Source organism: Nesoenas mayeri (genome assembly GCF_963082525.1).
Source record: "Nesoenas mayeri genome assembly, chromosome: 8".
Lineage (NCBI taxonomy): Eukaryota > Metazoa > Chordata > Aves > Columbiformes > Columbidae > Nesoenas > Nesoenas mayeri.
In genome coordinates this window covers 19,137,580-19,157,846 of record NC_137554.1, presented here as the reverse complement: position 1 = coordinate 19,157,846, position 20,267 = coordinate 19,137,580, and the positions used below count along the sequence as shown (strand labels likewise).

Here is a 20,267-nt window from a genome sequence, read left to right as displayed (position 1 = left end):
ACAGATATTCAGAAAGTAAAGTTTATACTGTTACACGGTTCACGACGCATTTGATGTCTGACAGTGACCCTGTGCCCCAAACATGTCCCAGTTTGGCAGTTACTCACCATACGATTTCAAAATATATTTATACAGTTCGTGTCCTGTCTCCCTCATGTGGGACTAAAATGGAGACCAAGCACATTTCTGTTCACTAATAAGCCTGTGCCCTCAGTGCAAAGCTGTTTTCTCTGCTGTCCTGCAGCACTGTAACATGATGATTATTAACCCTGACATGTGGTGCTGAGAGGTCCCATTCACAGTGAGTGTTGTATAACAGTGATAAACAGCCAAGGAAGCCGACAGGAGCCAGTCAGCATCCCAACAAACCAGTAAGGCCAAGGAATTTGCCCTGCTAAGGAGGCGTAAGAGGAACCCAAATGAGTGGAGGAGGACAGTCTCTACACTCGATGGGATCTTTGTAGCCACCAAGACAGGCTAGATCATATTCAAGTAACTCTTATTCAGCTCTGTATAAATCACCGAGACTGGATGGCAACAGCCCGGAGTCCTCAAAGGAGCTCGAACGAGACATGGCAGAATTGCTGGCCAAGTCCCACAGCCCCTCGTCACAGTCTTGGTGACCAAGCACTGGTGACTTGCCAGCACCCCAGCTCTGGTGGGGACCCTTGCAACTACAGCCCAGCAATGACCAGTTTGACTTTTTCAAAACTATAAAGACAGATATTTGGTCTAAGTTTGGTTTCCACATACAAGTCAGGCATATCCCTTTGAAATTATTCTATCATTGTCTTTCATGTTTGGGACTTACCATGGATGTTTACAGCAGGCAGCACTATAGACATCTTCGGTCTCCTGGTCTTGTTGTGTGTGGTGGCTGGCAATAACAGGTGGTCCTGGAAAATAAGAGAAAATTGTGTTAAATCTGCCCTGGAAGTACAGAGCTGGGAAAATTCCTTTCCATTCTGTCTTAAAGGCATTCCACATAAAGCTATTTACAACAGCTTCGCAAATTCAAATTGTTGAGGGAGTCTTCCAAAAGTCACAGCAATTGCTCATGCTGTGTAACTGAGAAGAAACCCTTATCGCATGCAGCAGAATATGAAAAAGCCTTGATCACGTGGAAAGAGATGGAAACTACTATTAGGCCCTTGTTCAACAGAGTACTTATGTATTTGATTAAAGTAATTTAACTTCAATGATATTTAAACATGTGGTTAGGGGCTTTGCTGAATTCGAGCCTTTACTTGCAGCACTGTCTGCTTTCTATATAAATGTCATCTTGCTATGTCCGTGACGAGCTCTACACCACACGTCTCGTGCAGCAGGGCTGTATCAGTCAGGGGCGTGAAACAAAACCTACCAGGGAAGTTTGATGGCAAAGCTGTGCTTTAGCAGTTGATCTTAACTGTGAGGTGGCTGCTGTGAGGCAGCAGTGTCCAAACTAACCACCCTGGGCTTTAGCAGTGGAAGGTGCATCTGCAGGAGATGCCCTAGACATGGACCTGACCTGCAAGAAAACACGCAGCCTTTCTTCAGGTTTTTTTTGCTGTTGCTGAACTTGAATTGCTCAACTTGCAGCCTGGGAAAATACGGCTCCTCCTTTATCAGCAGAAGTAACAGAATCTAAAGTGTCAGTCCAGGCACCTCTCACACTGCTGTACAAAGCTGATCTTGATGGACCAAAGACAGAGCACTAAGGCTGACGGAAGCTTCCCACGCCTTGCCAAGCTCAGCTTTTCTGACAGAAGGTTGCTTCACTGCACCACCTCAGTAGACAGTGGGCATCATCAGGGAAGTATATGTGTTCTCTCTTAGTAATTAGGGGCAAAAGGCTGTATTCATATAATTGACAAATTGAGTTTCAATTTCTAACTTGGGCTCTAAGTGAAACAGAAACCTGCCTATCACTATCTTTTACAGGCCCCAAAGAATGAATGGAAAGGTTTATTTTCCCAGTCCCTGTGTTTGCCCCTCTCTCAGTCCCAGAAATGCCAAATTCACCCCCAGGGGCTCTGCGAAGAACAAAAGCCAGCAGGTGCCACCACGTCACCCATGTGGAGATCAACTCGTGAAAAAGTTTTTGCATCTGTCCTAAAACCAGATCCAAACCTCTGCCTTTCACTTTTTAGGATCCAGACATCTATCTCACATAGTTAAAAAGCAGAAACAAGTTTGAGGCTCTCATCTCATTTCATGCTTTCCCACTTGTAAAACTCCCACAATATCTTACAAAACCAGCACTCAAGAACTTTTCAAGCAGCTCTTTAGCTCCCTGGTTAAGGGTAAGAACAGACACACAAATACCCTGTGCTTTTGGCCAAGGTTATCTTCTTGGCAGATGAATCAGACTTTCTTCAGGACACAGTCATTAACTTCTTAATGTCAGGGTATCTGTGTTTTCCCCATTTTAATCTCTAAACACTACGTTGTTATGTCTCAGAAGCAGAGAACTGAGTTACACACAAAGTTAGGTGTTAAATATGTGAAGATATTCTGTAAATGCATTACAGAAATATCAGTCTTCTTTTTCCCACCAAAAAATTCCCCCAAAACCCAAACCATGAGAAGAAAACATTACTTCAATAAATGACTGTAATTAAAAACATCTTGGTACCAAAACTATAAAACCACTCTGTTATAATTCTCAGACTACATATGTAATTCCCATCTCATTTTGGAACCACTGAGATTAAGACAACACTCAGTAAGACAATGAACTTTACAGAAGAACTGTTCTTGAAATTCAGTGTTCCCAAGGGAACGGGCCAAAGATAAGATGTCCATTAAAACCACATTTTGCAACAGCGTATTTGTCGTGATCTGACAACTATTTTTAACATCACTTAAAAAACGCTTATCCTAGCTTTTCTCTTATTCAATGCTTCCGAGAGTCAACAGCATCATCACCAAGCAGAACATGACTACTGCAGAGATGATCACCCATGAATCATTACAAAAAAACCTACTATTGTTTGCTAACATATTTGAAGATTGGTACATTATTTGACGCTGGCTTAGTTTCACTTTATAATGGCACCTTTATTTACTGTACGTATAAGAGCTATCACAAAGACTTTACAATCAGAGCACCTCTATAGAAACAAACAGCAGTGTCATGACAGAAACGCCAAATTTCTGCATAGCAACAACATAAGGAAAACTCCTCATATACCTCCTGTATCATCACCACCTTGGCTGCACCATGGGGGTTCAGATTGGACACTTAAAAAGAGATTTCCATCCCAAGTGTGGTGCCATGCTGGCACAGGTCAGCCGAGCACCAGGGGATCTCTGTCCTTGGAGGTTTCCAAGACCCAGCTACACAAAGCCACGGCTGCCCTTATCTACTGTCACCAACAGCTCAGCTGCAAGGTTTTAAAGGAGAATGGGTTTTCTCTACCCATTGCAACGATCCTGTGATACTCTTTTTGCAGCCCACAGATCAGACACGGGCAGCACCAACTTATCAGAAGAGTCCTGTGGTGACTACGGAGGCAGCGCAAACACCTCAGACTTGGCCTTGACAAGCTCTGCATCTCTTCCATCATGGTTACGTTCAAAGCCTTGGCTCAGACTGGCTCGGCAGTTAACAAATTTAATTTCCATTACTACAACACAGCCAAACTATGCACTAAATACTGCTGGGTAGGTCCAGGGTCCACCAAACTGATCTACTTGAAAACAATACTTTATTCGAAACCTCACATAGAAAATGAGATGTAAAATTCACCTTTCTGAGTTCCACTTCACCTAGAAACCTTTTTTTTTTTTTTTTTTTTTTTTTTTAAATACTGGGAGTTAGATTTAATTGCAACCAAATTCAGGCTTCTGTAAATGATGTTTAAAGAGCTGTAAAGAAGAAATGAACAGTTCGCCACTATCTGCTCTCTTTCCTAATAATTCTGGCTTAAAGCAAAAACACCAAGTTGTTTTCTGGTAGATCAGTCAATTGAAGCGAGTAACTCCAGCAGGTATTTCGGTCTGCGCTGAGACAGCATTGGAGTTGTCAGTTCTAAGTCCAAACTGCTACCAGGAGCTACTGTGCAAGATGCACAGACAGTCTGGAAGCAGGATGCTGCCCATCTCTACTACAAAGAGCTGTTTTTTAAAATCTGGCATTAGGGAAATTTACCCATCTCCCTAATAATTTTTATATTTTATATGCAGGAGTGTCCCTCTGACAGTCAGTCCCAACTTGCAAAGTTTTGTAACTACCCTCATTCTCCATAGAAGGCAAAGGTAGCAGTGGATGTGCTGCAGAGTGTTATAGATATTTTGCCTACAGTTTAGGTCCCTACAATATTATTGAGCTCAAAAACTTTCAAATAGTCCACAACTTCTATTTGAAAGCAATGCTTAAATATTTATATGTAACATCAAGGAGTGCATGGACTAGTGATTAGGAAGAAATCACATTTGTTGTTTCTAAATATCTATTTCTGATATGTAAAATATTCTTATGTCCTATCCTGTTCCGAAGTATGCTGAATCACATCCTAGAGAGGTGTGTGATGCTATTACTCATCCCTAATTTTAAACACTAGACAAAAAAAGCTAAAATTAAAATGCTGATTGTGATATTAACACATGGTATAAAACTGAAAAATAATAAAAGCAAATATTGCAAGTCAGCATCTGGCCCATGAGCTTGAATGTCAACCAGAGGCAGAATAAATCACAACTATTACCCAACCACAGATGGCCTTGGCTTGGGCCAAGACTTGCACTTAGATGAGATGACAATTTAAATAGACGATGCAGATCTGAGACTGCTGGCAGAATGACTGGAAAAATATCAGCCTGGAAAGACAATATTTCAAATGAGACCCTAGCTTCAGCATTCTCATTTTGCTTTTGATCATCTCTACAGTTCAGTGATACAGAAGCCAGATGAGATGGACAGATAGATAAGTATAGATACTAAAAATCCAGCCACAAATGAATTACCTTAATTTAATAAATTGGGATGCAGAAACACATTTTTTCCTGGGGATAGTCTGGAGCTGTTACTTGCTAAACTTCTGATTAATAATCGTATTTATTAAGTCCTTGCCAACACAAAACAGGACACTGTATTATTAGAATATAATTAATCAGAGTTGTAAACACTTAGGCACCTCCATAGAATCACTTTCCTCACTGAATCTTTTTACTCTGCTGGCCAATTCAGAGCCTGCTGATCTGCTGCTGGACTCAGCAACACATGAAACTGCAATAAAGATTTTAAGGCTTCTAACATAAGTGTTGTCAGGGCTCTAACAGGGATTAAGCTCTGGGGCCTTGTGTATCTCTAATCCCCAGAGTCAACTGTCAATGGAAATCCTGTTCCACTGTGCTAGAATATTCTAAAAGTAGCTGCTCCTGCGGCTTTCAGCCTGAGTCTCACGACATGTAGTTTGGTTCTCAAAGCCTTCAGATGTATGAAAATGTGTGGGCACCTTAGTTTTTATTTAAAAAATAATAATAATTGATTCTAACTCTCATAGTTAAAGGACATAAAGAAAACATCACTGCATACCATGACGTTTCATTCAACAGAGAGAAAACACACTGGTCAAGGGTCTTTTTTTTTAACTATCATTATTTCACAAGCTGGACTCTTGGCTTTTAAATTATTAGAATTGGTAATATTACTTGTTTTGGCTTTTGCAATGCATGTCCCATCAGTAACATTCACCTCCCCAGGGACCAGTATTGCCACCTCGCTACAGACAACTCTGCAGCTCCTCCTCCATTTCTGTGTATTTGAAAGAAACGTGAAAGAATTTGTCCTTGCAGCATGCCCGTGATGGAGGAAAATATTACCAGTGCTATGGGGAATGCGTGCATTTGAGGGATACTCGAGCAACAGGGGACACAAAGGAATGGACTTTCAAACATGCCAAGGCTCTGCACTCTCAGCCCCTGAGGCTACTTATCTGTCAAATCAATTCCCCTCGATTTTTCCTACCTTCTTAGCTGCTGTGCTTAGGGTATAGATAAGTACTTTTAAAAGGCCTTTTCCAGTGTCTTGAGCAAAAGCATTACTTACTAGAAAATAATTAACATAACCTGATTTAAATGTGCTTTGCTACAGCATATTTAGCACGTCTGTCCATGTAAGCACCGTCTGCCGTGCTGCTGAAGGACACGCCATGCCTGACCCTGCCAGGGGTTTGGAGACTGTACCCCCCAAAAGTGTAGATGTGACCCGTGTGGGAGCCACGACTCCACTCCTGCAAGACAGGCCCTACCTCACTTCTCACAAAGGCTTTGTCAAGGGGTCTCAATAAGGGACCCATCTCTGACAAACTAAGGATAAGCTTTTCGAAAACAAGTGACATTTGTTACTTTACATGAAAAAAAGCTCCAAGGTTTAAAATACCAAAGGAAAACGTTAATGTACTGCTCTCCTAATTTGTATTGATGAGGAGATTTGATCTTTACCACTGCCCTGGAGACCAGCTATGTGCTAGAATATTGTGATTAACACAGACAGCTGCCAGAGGCAAGCGGGCACATGGAGCAAGGCGCCTCAGCAAGCCAAAGGGTACTCACCCTGTCCCCAAAGCTGCCGAGCCTCCTGACAGCAAACACATACTGCAGCTGGGCATTTCTTCATCTCTGTTTATGACTAAGAGGTGTCCCAGGGAATCGTGCCTCAACCTCTTCCAGACTAGATCTTCATGCTGTGATTCTAGGACAGCATTACAACCGCTGCTGATACAGGCTGAGGAGCTTCCCTCATCCCGCCAAAGTGCTGACAGCTTCCCAAAGCTGCCAGGGGTACCATTTTTCTTCAATGACACTATTTTGGTAGTGTTCAGCATGTTCTGACAGCTTAAAAGCTTATCTATTAAATATCTGACCACACCTAGTGATCTCAAGATGAAGCAGATAGAAAGTAAGTGGGTTTTTTACCATGAAAAATTGTGCATAAAATCCATTAATACACATACTGTTTTTCAAACCTATTTTTTTCTGAACATCTTCAGGGATTTCAGGTCAATGAAATGACACTGGACCTTTTTTACAGGTATGCTTTTGGCCATACAAAGTGTGTGAAACAAAAATGTGCTTTCACAGGCTCAAAAAGCTGCATGGAACTTCAGAGACTGCCCTGCACAGCTCCTCTGAGGAGCTGGACTTTTAAAACCCTGGGCTGACAGAGCCAATGTGCCAGCTTTTCTGCCATAAACCGTAGACTTCAGTTTTCGAAAATTTCAGAACAATTTTTTCAGGCTGTCTGGCTGTTGCCAGAGATGTGATGTTTCTGTCCTGATCTCCTACACAGACCACCAAACCTGCCCTGAGCAGCACCATAGCCTTTGGCACATGGCTCCTACCTGGGAATGGTACCTGTGAAGCTGGAACTTCATTCTCAGGACAGCCAAGGCTGAACTTCAGCAGCTCTCTGGACACAAAAGGAGGTTTTTCTCCAGGGAGGAGAACTTGCTGAAATGCACTCGTGGCCTAGGGGCTGATTCTCATTTACCCCATCAGTTCTCAACTCTGCCAAGCACGTAGCACAGATTGTGGTGTAAATGAGAATCAGGTCCTGATGTATCTGTTTCTATTTTCCTCTGCGAGCTCGAAGAGGACGCTTATGAAAGTTTACAAATTTGTAGAGGAAATGGCTGTATAATTTCACTATTGATTCGGTTGGGTGATGGCAGCCATATGGTGTCCTGAGGATACACCACACTGGATACAGCGCTGGTCCATCGGAACATCCCAGAAGTTACTGCAATATTGCTTTTGCGACCAGAGGACATTAAACAGGGCAGTAACAGTAACTGCAGAGGGGAGGGTGTCTCTGAAACTACTGTTATCCCATCAGTTCACTCTGACCCTCGTATCTGAAAAGCAGAGGGATGGTTTCAAAAGCAGAAAAAGAGGTTTTGAAGGTTTTGAAACCAGTCAAAACCTCTACACAAACTGTGACTTGTAGCCACACTACTTGCTCATTATACTACGAACTGTAAAGCTGCCTTGTTTTTCAAGTTGATGTGTCTTTTATTTATTTATTTGTTTATTTATTTACAGGTAGATCTTATAAATCAAAACAGATTTACTGACCACATCATGGATCCTTACAGGGAATCCAGGACATGCAAAGATGAGTAAGGGAGTGAAAGACTGGATAAAGACTGCAAGGAATCCACAGAAATCCCACAATAAAATTTCATGAGGTCTCAGCCTCTCTGCACCGGCTCTTCACAGCCCACCTTGGGAGGCCCCAGTAGCTTTACTACTTTAGGTTTAATAATAACCATTCAACCTAATTTCAAAAAGTACCAGTTCTGCATATATTAAACCTGATGTTAGCTAGCATATATTAACACAGTTTGATTTTGCAGCATACTAAAGAAGAGTGTTTGTAATCAAGAATTCAACTCCCAATCCCTAATCATAGAATTTAATTACTTTTCTAAGTTTTAAGCCTATTTTGGAGGAGGGAGCGAAGTATCACATAACAGGAAAGCTCACAGAAGTGGTGGGAACAGAGCTGCTTTTTCTGCTTTTATTTTTGCCAGAAGTGCTCCTATTCACACTGATGCTGTTCCAACCCCAGGGCACAGGTGGTTTTTACAGCCCATACTTTGGACACAGCAATGAAGTGATGAGATATGCTTTTTATTTAAGCATTTTACCAGAAGTAGCTCAATCCCATAGTCAATAAAATGTCTTGTAGTGTAAGATTACACCTTTCTGACATTCCCAGACAAATTTTTATAAATAACATCTAACTGCACTCTGGAACACTTTCTGGTCAGTGTCCCTGCAGAAGAGGGAGTTGCTATCCAATTTACTTCCCACATGAGAGACCTTTTAATGAAGAAGTTTTTAGTGCCTTTTATTGTCAACTGTGCTACTGCCAGATGTGATACGGCCTCGGCTCCAAAACTAAACTAACTGGAAAGCACCTCGCTGTGAGTCAGAGCGCCTTGTGAAAATCCCAGAGACCTCAGAGGAATGGAAAATTCACTCTGTCACGAGCCTCCTTTGGAGGAATTTCCTCCATTCCCTTCAATGGCAGCACTGCTGCTTGTCTATGAGCCGGGCTCAGCTCTGGAGGTCAGCACTAAGTGTTTTCCCAGTGTAAAGGAGAACAAGTGGCAAAGGACATTTTCTGGATTAAGAACTAAAAAGGTTACGAAGACTACTAAGGTATGGAGACCTGCTGTGATCTGTGTCCTCCTCTGCCATTCACAAATGGAGACAGCAAACATTACCTTTTGTCCCTACTCCTTTTGGACTGAATTTATGTTACATTCCCCTAAAGACCAAAACGAATCCAAAAAACAGAGGCCAAATAAAAGTGACATAGCTTAGATTTTTAAATGGGCTGCTCAAGTGTCTCAGGCTTAGACATTTATTCGAATCATCTTTCCAGTAGCCCTTGACTCCCAAAAGATCCAAGACATCACAGCAGTCACCATATGGTTCCATTTTAGAACAGAAAAATCCCTGCAGGTGTAAAAGCAGAGGACCCAGTCTCACAACGACGTGAGGCAATTTAAGCTTTTCCTGCTGCAGAAGCTGTTCCTGCTTTCCCCTCCTGCCTGTCCTGGGCTGGGCACTCCTGCTGCTGCCCTGGAGCTGCTGCTGTCCTCCTCGCACTCCAAGGAAAGCCAGATTATCTCACAAAGACAGAAACCAGCAGTATGCAGAGATATGACACTTTCCCCTACCTGTCTTCCAGCCACCAACCATTTTCAATTACTGTTTTAGGGGTTTTCTAACAAAGATGTGACTTCTACGTATTTAGCAGCTATTAATCAATTTCTCTTCCACAAACATTCCCAGTCTTTCTTTGAATTGCATGTAAACTTAGAGCATCTATAATGCACTCTGGGAAGAAGTTCCATAAGTTGACTTTTATTGTATGAATTGCTTCCTTTCCTTGGTTTGAACCCATGTCCTCCCAGCTTAATTTGCTGCCATTTGTTTCATTTGGTATCCTGCTCAGTTCCCTCTATGTAGAATATCAAGGTTACAAGCGAGAAAGCAAGAAAAAAAAATGCAAGAGAATCTCATTACTCTGTCAAGGTTTGAGAAGACCAACCCAGCACCTTTCCAATATGCCACAGACTATAATGCAAAGTATTACTTAAACGCAAAGGCAGCTGTAAAGCAGATGTCATATAAAGGTGGAAAAAAAATTATATACTATTCAATTTTTCTACTTGCATGCTTTACAATCCCTATATGCAATTTCCAAGGCCAAAGAGGAAGAATTATGCCTTAAGATAACATTGAAATATGCTGGTGATCAGGTATCTATTAGTCAAACAGCAGAATCTACCCAGTGGCCTCTCAGAAGGAATCATGTGTCCCTTCAGGAATCAAAATATAAGCACACTTCCAGAAGACAGGCCTGCTAACCTTCCATCCTACCAAAACACCTCTCTCCATCCCATTAACGACCTGACACCAGCTGCAAAACCACCGGCTGCTGCCAAGCCCCCCATTCCCCTGCAAATCCCGCATTCTGGAATTGCCCAAGATGAACCTGCCTCGTTTCCATCCAAGCTTTCTGAATCTCACTTTTGACTTGCGACACATCTGGAAAAACAGCAGAAGCTTGTGGATACATCTGCTAATTAGGGACACCATGAGGAACAGCAAAACCAATCCGATTGCCGTGGAGAGAGAGGTGAAGGCTCCCCCTTTGGACTTCATTTCTCCCATATACATACTCTTCCTTATAGTTTCGTCTTTTTTCCTTTGTAGAGGAAAGAAAAAGGCCATGTGGACAAGGAGGGCACAGGACAGAGTGGCTAGAAATCCAGCCAATTAAACTTGTCTGCAGAACTGCTTTGCAAGGCCCAAAAGTAAAGAACAATGCATGCATTTGCTATGATGTAATTTTGGTTTGGCAGCAGATTAAAAAAAATTCCTAAACCCAAAGTAAGAGGATGTGAAGAACAGAATTCTATGTTTAAGTAAACAGTTTTGGTTAAAATCGTATAGGAAGGTTTTTAAGGACTTGAAAATGTTTTGGTAATTTGTGCATGTGTCGTGGAAATTAGTTGAGTTTCAAGATAAACTGGAAAAGACACGTCTATGCAAACAGCTGACTCAGTTCTGAGCTTCTGTGAAGACAAAAAAATATCCCAGCTTATACTGGTGAAAAAGTTCCTCCTATTACGCTTGATAAGGATCAGATTTTCTGCTAAAGGCTCTCTCAATCGAACTAGCATCATAAAAATAAAAAAAGTTTGCTCCAAAATATTTGAAAATAATGTTTCTTTGCCATTTTCTGTCCCTCCCATGGGCTATATAAGCACAGAAATGCAGTTCATCTGTAACTCCCAGTTGAGTCTGTCAATTATCTTTGTAGATCTTATAAAGTTGTAAGACCCAAAAGGAATTAATTGTTTTATTACTACTACCCATAAAAAGAAATTCCCCTCCTTCTCTAATTCACTGCAGCAGAGTTCTGCTTTCACGCAGCATCTGCAGGCTATTAGTTTTGCAACTGCAATCTGTAATTGCAAAAACATGTAATTTCGGTAGGGCATGTGAATAAGGCCCAGTAAAACCAAAAAGGACAGAATCCAGATTCTTTGCTTCTCTGACAAAATGTTAACCCAAAGTTTCTATATTTGCTTGCAATACCTCAGGTCTTCTACAGAAGACAAATTCTGGATTCCCAGAATTACTGCCCAGCTGGAGACTCTGCCCCAAAAGAACACACACAACACAAACTGGAGGGGGGAAATGTTATCACCAACAAACATCTTTTTTCCGCTGTTCTGCCTTTGCAGCCCTGTCACATACGCAGAAAGCCAACCAATGCACAAAAGTGATGCGGTTTCATGGTCATGCTCCTTGGATCCAGTATCCTGAGATGGACTAGACTGTAAATCCTCATTTCTCCCTAGCTCAGACTCCCCATGAAACAGAAGCTGGATGGGTAAAGAGAAATTTATGTCAGACTTTCTCCAAATCTTGGATCAACATAACACTGTGGCTCAAAATCCATTTGCTAATACAGCTGTCCTCTTCTTTCTCTTCCAGCTGAGTTCAAAGGGCAGTGAAGTACTCAACACCTTGATCTCACTTTGTGGTGAGATCTCCATCCTTAGAGGTCTTCAGATCCCACATGACAATGCCATGGCCAACCTCACGCAGTGTCAGCAACAGCCTTCCTTCACACAGGAGGTTGGACCAGAGGACTATTCTAACCAGCTTTTCTAAGACACATAAGCACCTTGTTTCAAATTTGGGAGAGTCTGTCAAGATGATACTTCTACCTTACTCTTTCCCTGCCTTAGTAACTTGCAGACCACTCATGCAAACACCATATGAGAAAGAATGCTGATAGCAATCAGGGCTATATACACATGAGAAATGTTTAGGAATAGCTACAGAAGTCCATGAAAGGCCACACAAGTGTGTGACTGAACACACTTCTGACAAAACAATTTCCTTTCAAAGCAGAAGAAAGCATCCTTTCTTATAGAGCAAAACCACCCATGCATACAGGTAGCCAAGAACACAAAAGAACTTTAAAATCCTAAACAGAAACAACTGCCAAGTAGCATCCGAACTTCAACCTTTTTGAAACCAAGACAATTCATCTGATCACAATGTGTTCAATCCTGCAACACATATGGCACAAGATCCAGCCCTGGTTGGAAATTACTGTCTTCTTGCCTTCTGCAGCAGTAGAAATAATGTATTTAAACCCCCCACTGAACTTCCGCACTATGCAAGATAGCTGCAAGGCAAGAAGTAGATCACCTGCAGTTGTCAGTGCAGACGACTCATCATCTCAGATAGCTCAGCCAAAGAGCCAAACAGCCAGAATTTGAACACAGATGCAGGATTCAGTCTGCAGGGCAACTTTCATACAATGGATACAAAAGATGTTCTAATGAAAAGAACAATTATATTTATTACTGGTGCACAGCTGAATATACATTTAAGGTTTTGGCTAAAAATAATGCCAGACTGCAAAACTCCATTCTACAGAAGCTGCTAGTTGTTCTAAAAAGTATGCACCCAGTCTGTCATACTGTACAAAAGGACCAAACTGTTTGTTAGCCCAAATACTGAACGTGAGCAGATGCATTCTTGAGCTGAGCACCTACCATGGGATTTATCTTAAAACATATTTTAGTGTCTGTCAAAAGAACATACATGTCCTTTGCAGCCATGATATCATGTACTGAATTAAAATCTGGTTTGTGGGAATAAAATGACATTTGGCCAACAGCATCTTACATCTCTCAGTTACTGTGACTTTCTCCCTTTTCTGATCCATCCACTGATCTGTGATTACTGCTATAATAACTTGCTGACAATATATTCACTGAGGAGGGTAATGCATATGGAGGAGGAAGCAAAAAAATTGAAAGCAATGAGTGGCAAAATCCAGGAACAACTTTCAAGGGTAATGACATGAGAGAATAAAGTGATAGTCTACATTAAATTCTAGGCTCAAATCAGTGAAAGTCAAAGCTCAGCAGCAGAGGTTGATCCTCTCTATTCTCCCTTGCTGCTGTTTCCCCTTGACTGCCCAAGAGCAGAGAGTGGCAGCCTGAATCTCATCTGCAGCCCAAGAGATGCTGCTGCTGAGCACGCGGTACATGTACAGGAAATCAGCAACAAATCTTTTTTAAATGTGGATGCTGAATCAGCTACACAGACACACATCAGAAGGGCTGGAAAGTCTCTGCTTGAAATATTTGTTGTCCCTCAACTTTCTGGAAAAAGCAACTGATCATTAGTTAAGTCTCTGGGGATCTCGTCCTGCCCCCCATCCTTCAGCCTTACATGCTCAAGGTACCTGAATATTCCTCTTAAACATTCCGAGGTCAATTCCTCTTCACTGAGATGGAGGTATCACCTCCCAGCAGTGACAAGAAATGATGGTTTACGTCACAGGCAGAAAGGTGTTTTATAAATACAGGCAGTACTTTTAGTAAATTGCCTTTGACCCAATTTTAAAAATTTAGGTTTCATTTGCATTGTCAGTGCTGGCTGGTAAAGCATTTCTCTAAAGAACCTAAAGAAATGAGTGCTCTTCCTTTTCTACTGATCTATCACTTTCCCTTTTCTGATTTCACTACAAAAAATGGTTTCCCCCTCCTTCCACGTTCTGCCAAAGTTGAATAAAAGCATGTCTTTATACAAATATGATTTCCTACAATGCAAATGCCACTGTCAAAACCATGAGAATAAAGCAACGTGAGTGATACAGGGAGAAACACAACCAGATAACAATGAAACAAACACTCTTCTCAGTCAGCAGCAAGACTGCATTTTTGCCTGAATCCGCTGGATCTACCCAGAGCTGTGCAATGACTTCAGCTCAGACTTGGGTGGGTCTCTGTACGCCTTGGCAGCCAGGACAGGCAAAGTTCCATGGCCGCTGATGGCTGGACGGTGGTCTGGCACACTCGGGCCAGGGCTGGTGTTCCAAATCCAAACTGCCTTTTGTTTTTCCCAAAATGTCAGTTCAGAGACAACGGAGTTTTAATATCAAGATGCAGTGGGCTGACTCCAAGTTTGACAGCAGCATTTTAATCTGTGCAATGTGTATCGCATTCCAGATGCTTGTTGGAAAGATGTTTCTCATTCTGCAGATCCCAGGACATTTGTATGGCTAAGGATTCACCAATTATTCATAGTTTCTTCTAATTAAAGAGATATTCAATATAATAATGTTAAAGAAGTTGTCACCTCTGTCACTAATAATCTCAACTAAAACAAGAGTATGAAGTTTCCTTTTATATTTTTTTGCCTGTTGGTTTGCATAACTCATATTTACCCCAGCCTGATGAGCTTCCTTCTCTGCACATTTGTAGCTAAGTTTCACTTCTAGATCTCAATTCTGAGCCCAGTTTTGTTGCCAAGCGCCTGCTCTGTTTGAACTTCTAGTGTTGCTGAGGAAGATGTAAATCAATTTTAGAAACAGGCTTCATTTTATAAGGGGGAAAAAAAAAGTCGTCTATAAACATTTAACATTTTTTCCCAAAAAAAGAAAGCCTCAAACCAAAACAAGAAAACAACCTGATGGAAAATTGTTTTAAAAGACAAAGTTACATGATTAACTCACACATGGTAGCAAAAAGGATCTTGGATGCCTGATGTTGCGGATTCTTCCTTATCCTCCCCCAGCCCACCTTCCAAAACCATACTTCAGACTGGCCAGGCATATCCCACAGGTGGCTGAGCAACCTGACCCCACAGCCACCAGAAACAGGAGGTTCCTTCTGCCTCCCGCATCCCTCGCACCATCCCTGCCAACCTCTGGCAACTGTCCAACCCTCCTCCAAGTCCTTTCAACTCTTCGGGCTGTTTTTCTGCCAAGGTGATAAAATGGCTCAAGAACGGATCTGACAAGAACATGCACAACCAAGGAAACATTGACAACAGGAACCCTCCTTTCTGGTGGTGGTAAACTGTTTAATTGGCTCACTGGCCTTTACCCTAAAAAAATCCTGGAAGTCGCTCATGTAGCTAGGGAAGAGAAGAAATCATTCAATTTTGAACAGTGTGAAAGTACATTTTAAATTTTTTTATACTAAAATGCTGCAGGAACTCAAGCCACCAAGATTTACAGCACCGTGATGAAGGCAAAGCACTATTCGCTTTTCATGACCAAACCAGCAGTTTCTTCAGAAAAAGCATTCACTTGTGACAATAGTAGTTTGCTTGGACTCTGGTCTGCACTCTGACAGATAAAGGATAAACAGCAGTATAAACTGGTGCAAGAACATCACACTCCTTATCCAACTCCTGACTGCGCATGTGAGTAACTGTCTGTCTGCGACAGCAATTGAATTAGCCAGATCACAGGCACCAGATTCGATTAAAGAGAGTGAAAGGTCAGCTTTGGGAAGATAAAAATGTAGAGAGATGCTTGCTTGCACTCAAAAGACACATCAGGCCCTGAGCCTGTCTCTCTTCCTGGAGAGCAAGATGTTTTCTTCTATCAGTACTTGCCAACTCTCAACCACATTTAAAACATAATGGCTCAAGCAAATAGAAGCCTTTCATCTCCCCACTCAGGGTGAGATTAATTTTTTCCAGCTTTAGCTGCCTGACAGAGTTGTCTAGGCTCCCTTTAAAATCTGTAGAAGGAGAGGCATCTCCAGAAGGAAATTCAGTCCATGCAATGGTAGGTGTTAGGGATAAGTGGCAAAAATTTAGAAGGGCTTTTCTGCCTCCACTAAGCAGAGAAGCAGCCTTGCATGGTGCTTGAGAATTGGTGGTGCCTGGTAGCCCACGAAGCAGCAACAGAAGCCCATGATAATGGTTTAAGAAAAAAACTCAAAACTACAATAACATCCAGAACTTCAAGAAATGCTTTTGCCTTCACATATTCTAATTATGTACATTTTGCTTGTGAAACAAGAGGTCTCAAGCTAATTTCAACATTTTCTGCCAATATCCTGCAAAGTATGATGCAATCATAACAGAGAACCACAGAAGCTGTGTTTCCATAAGTGTGGGTTTTAAAAATGAAATGACCCATTGACAACATTTCACGAAGCCACTGGAGTTTCCAGCTTTTCTAACTGTTTCAAAATACAGGGGACTTGCAGGTCAAAGAAAGACTACTGGAATTCTAATAATAGAATAAAGATGTGAAGAATGACACATTAAGGTTTTTAGGCAAGTAAGTATATCAATGAACTTTTAGACACTGAGGCTACAAATAATATGGCAATAAAACCGATCTCACTATGTGGACATCATCAATTGCATGGGCACTTTTTTAATCATTCAAACCAGCTCCCACATGAACCCTCCCCTCTTTTTCTTACTACCATTGTGACTTTAATTCTACATAAAAAGATTTAACATCTTGGATTCACCCCAATTTCTGCAAAATATCAGAGGAGTACTGGGCACTAACTCCTAATTCTGTCCTCCAGAACAGCTGGAGAGCCACTCAGCCTGTCATTAACGAATGTAATGTGTAGTGTCTATTCTATTACCCCAGCTGATCAATGAAAAGATTAGTAATCAGGCTCTCAGCACCAGGATATACAGACCAGCAAGAGCCTGAGGCTATGTGGTCCTGGTGGCTGCGCTCTCTTTCATTTCCATTCCCGCTTGCTCTCTGAACCTCTCCCAGCTCTGAGAGCTCCCCCAACCTGCACAAAGGCATGGTGAACTCCAGGCAGTCCCTGAGCTGCAGATCATTTCCCTCTCTCCCTCTGATCACACAGAAACCTGTTTATAAGCATACCAAAAGTGCACACAGCCCTGTAACAACTGCACATGCCATTACTGGGAGGGAAACGCAGACAAGGAACACAGCAACTCGTCCTTTGATGGGTCAGATTCAATGCTGGAATTTCATACAAGCCGAAGCAACTGCATCAAGACTTTATTAGGATGTTTTTAAACAAAAAAGGCAATGCAAGCAGACAAAGGTCATTTGTAATAGAGTTGGATAAGAGGTGCCATATCCGAGGTACAAGGCTGTTGGTTTATTTTCCTTCTTTCAATGCAGACCAATCTTGTTCTTAGGCATCTATTTCCTATGAGAATTAAGTTACTGGAAGTGACTTTTATAAGCAAACAGATACATTCTTAAATCAACTATCAAGATTTGGAGAGACTTAATAAATCACAAGGGCTGTCAGTTTTGATCCATGTGAAGAGGTCCTAATCCACAGGAGGATAAGGGATGGTGATGGTCATAACTGCCAGGGGAGCAGAGGGGGGACAGAAGTGTCCTAGAGCGTTAAATGCTAATTATTCAAGAACATACAGGACATCAGGCTGTTCTCCCTGACAAGACCTTCAGCCATACCCTCCTGTTTACAGATGCACCTGAGCCTGAAGTACATACACACTTCTTACATGCATTTGTTAAAACCTTTTGACGAGGCACAAGCTGTGGGTAAAATCCTCATCCTGACCTGCCACACCAAAGCAACACTTAACCAGTTCTGCACCGAAACGGAATTATCCTGTCACAACACTTCAACAGTTTACCCAGCTGGCTTAACACTCCCTTTTTTAGCATTTGTAGTATAACCTCTCTGTTTAGTCTGAACCTAAAGAGCTCTTTTCTGCTTGTGCAAATGTAGTTCTTTGCATTTTCTCTTAATCTCCTAGAACCACAATTAACTGCTTTTGTCAATGTTTTAAACCAAGAAAACTGCTACATCTGTCCTTTTTCTCCACGACAGCATGTTTATGCCCTGTTTCATTTCTGTACACATTTCTCTACATTGGCGCTTCAGAAACTGAACTTGAGAAGTTAGGAAACTTTTTGCCTAGACTGTATGCAGCACCTTGGTTCCCTGCCGGAGAGTTACAGCTTACAGCTGGTAAGCAAATACCAGACAGATGGTTTAGCAAAAGCAAAGAGAAACCCACAGTGTGTTTCCCTGACGTCAAGGAGATACCCCCTTCTGGAGATGCTGGCCCCAGACTACCTGAGACATGAAAATGCTTCATTTTCAACCTTGTTTTCCAGTAGTCACCAGCCCAGGGATTAACTACTGAGTTCCTGAGCATGATGAAAACGTCCAGGTCTGAGTGCTCAGGACTGTTCCTAGAAAGGAGGAGAGCTCCACGCTGAGTTCCTGGAAAGGACATTAAACGAGAGCCTCCCAGATGCGAACAAGTGACTCAGCCCAGGAACCTCCACACTGGCCAAAGCTTCAGGAAAGGAACCATCAATGAGGAAGAGCTTGGGAACATCCACTTCTAGGGCCTCAGAGGAGAGTATTGTTTAATACACAGGAGCCTGGCTGGACTTAGATCAAGAGAAGAAGGTCGGTGTACATTCCTCACACAGAGCCAGCTCTGTCTGAGCACAGCTTAGACTGTTTTCCTCAAATTGGATATCAAGTCTCTCTCAGACCACTATCACTTCAAACCTTATTTTGGATGGTCACGACACCAAGCAACAATAATAATCAGTTATGCAATGCTTAAGGAGCTTTGCCACACTGCAAGGGCAGTGGCCCATGGGGTTTCACAGACCGACCTGCTCTGCCCAGGACTCTTGTGGTGCACACACTGTTCGAGTCGCTCATGTGCTGCTCCTCCACACCTTCTCTTGATGAGAAGTATTTTCTAGTGCCAGAATTATATTCACAGGCACATTTTAATGTTTGCAATCAAAACACAAAGAGGATTTCCTGAACAGTGTTTTCCAGCATGAAAGATTTCTCAGCTTAGCTCAAGATATTCAAAATTCTGAATCACTGACCCAAACCCGTACGGTTTCCATTAACTATGCTGGCAAAGCTGGAGTTTATCCAACTACGTGGTGAGGAACAAGCCATACCAGGTATGGAGCAAAACAATCTCATTCTTAGATGGATCTCTCTGCTTTGACCATCAGAAACAAAAGTCCACTCTACTAGGAGCTGGTATGGAAGTGTATTTTAAAATAATTAAGTGGTGAGAAGCTGCTGTGGACAGAAGTGGGACACACCTATAGAGGACTCTCTAAAAGAGCGTTTAGCCATAGAGCACACACTTCTGCAACAGCCCCATCCCGACGCTGTGATAAAACACAGTGAAAAAGACAAGACCACATTCTGGAGAAATGGCTCTGCTGCTTTCTAGGATTCAGAGAGAGGAGATTTAGGTGTCAAAGAACTTCCTAACACGCCTTAGTCCTTTATGAGAAGCCAGACAATTTCTGTAGCTACTACTCTGTCTTTCCATCAGCCATCCCAGCAGATAGGTCACAAGCAACCATGAGTCCCAGAAGCAGAAAACAAGTTTTATGTTCCACTCTCAAATAGTTTAAAAGCCAGTTACAAGTTTCAAAGCCAGCTTGAAGATTAAAAAGTACAGTTAATTGTATCACACTTCTTGTCCTAGGAGTGTAAGTGATTTAAAAATAAAACCTGGAAACCACAAGTGTTCTGTTTGGTCCAGTGGGAAGTGATGATAATCCATACACGCTCATAATAGCACCTGGGCTCTTACTTCATAAAAAAAAAATCTTTGTGTGCTGTCCAGCTGAAAATCTGGCAAAAGGATTAATTCAAACTGGAAGCAAATAACTTCAACTGACCAGAATTAACTCTAAAAGTGTGCCTAAGATTTTAAATAACACTCTCAAATGTAATACTATAACAACATTTGCTATAAAGCGAGATTTCTACCTAATGAAATCAAGAACATCTCAGCTCTGCACATTTTTCTTCTATAAAGACTCTGTCTAGGACTGTCAGATACAAAAACTCAAAATGAATGGAAAAAAACAGTAGTCTGAAGCGGTGAAAGTGTGAAGTCCATCTAAGAAAATAAGCATGAGTATTTCGAAGTGGTCTCTGCATACA

At 41.9% G+C, this 20,267-nt stretch overlaps 1 protein-coding gene across 3 annotated transcripts in view; it reads right to left on the bottom strand.

Moving 5' to 3' along the window:
* ATF6 (activating transcription factor 6) overlaps positions 1-20,267 on the bottom strand; it is a 74,743-nt gene that overhangs the window by 15,579 nt on the left and 38,897 nt on the right. For all 3 annotated transcript variants that reach the window (XM_080348371.1, XM_080348372.1, XM_080348373.1), the window contains one exon: positions 812-896. In XM_080348371.1, the coding sequence (XP_080204497.1) occupies positions 812-896 (85 nt within the window). The remainder of the gene's footprint in view (positions 1-811; positions 897-20,267) is intronic.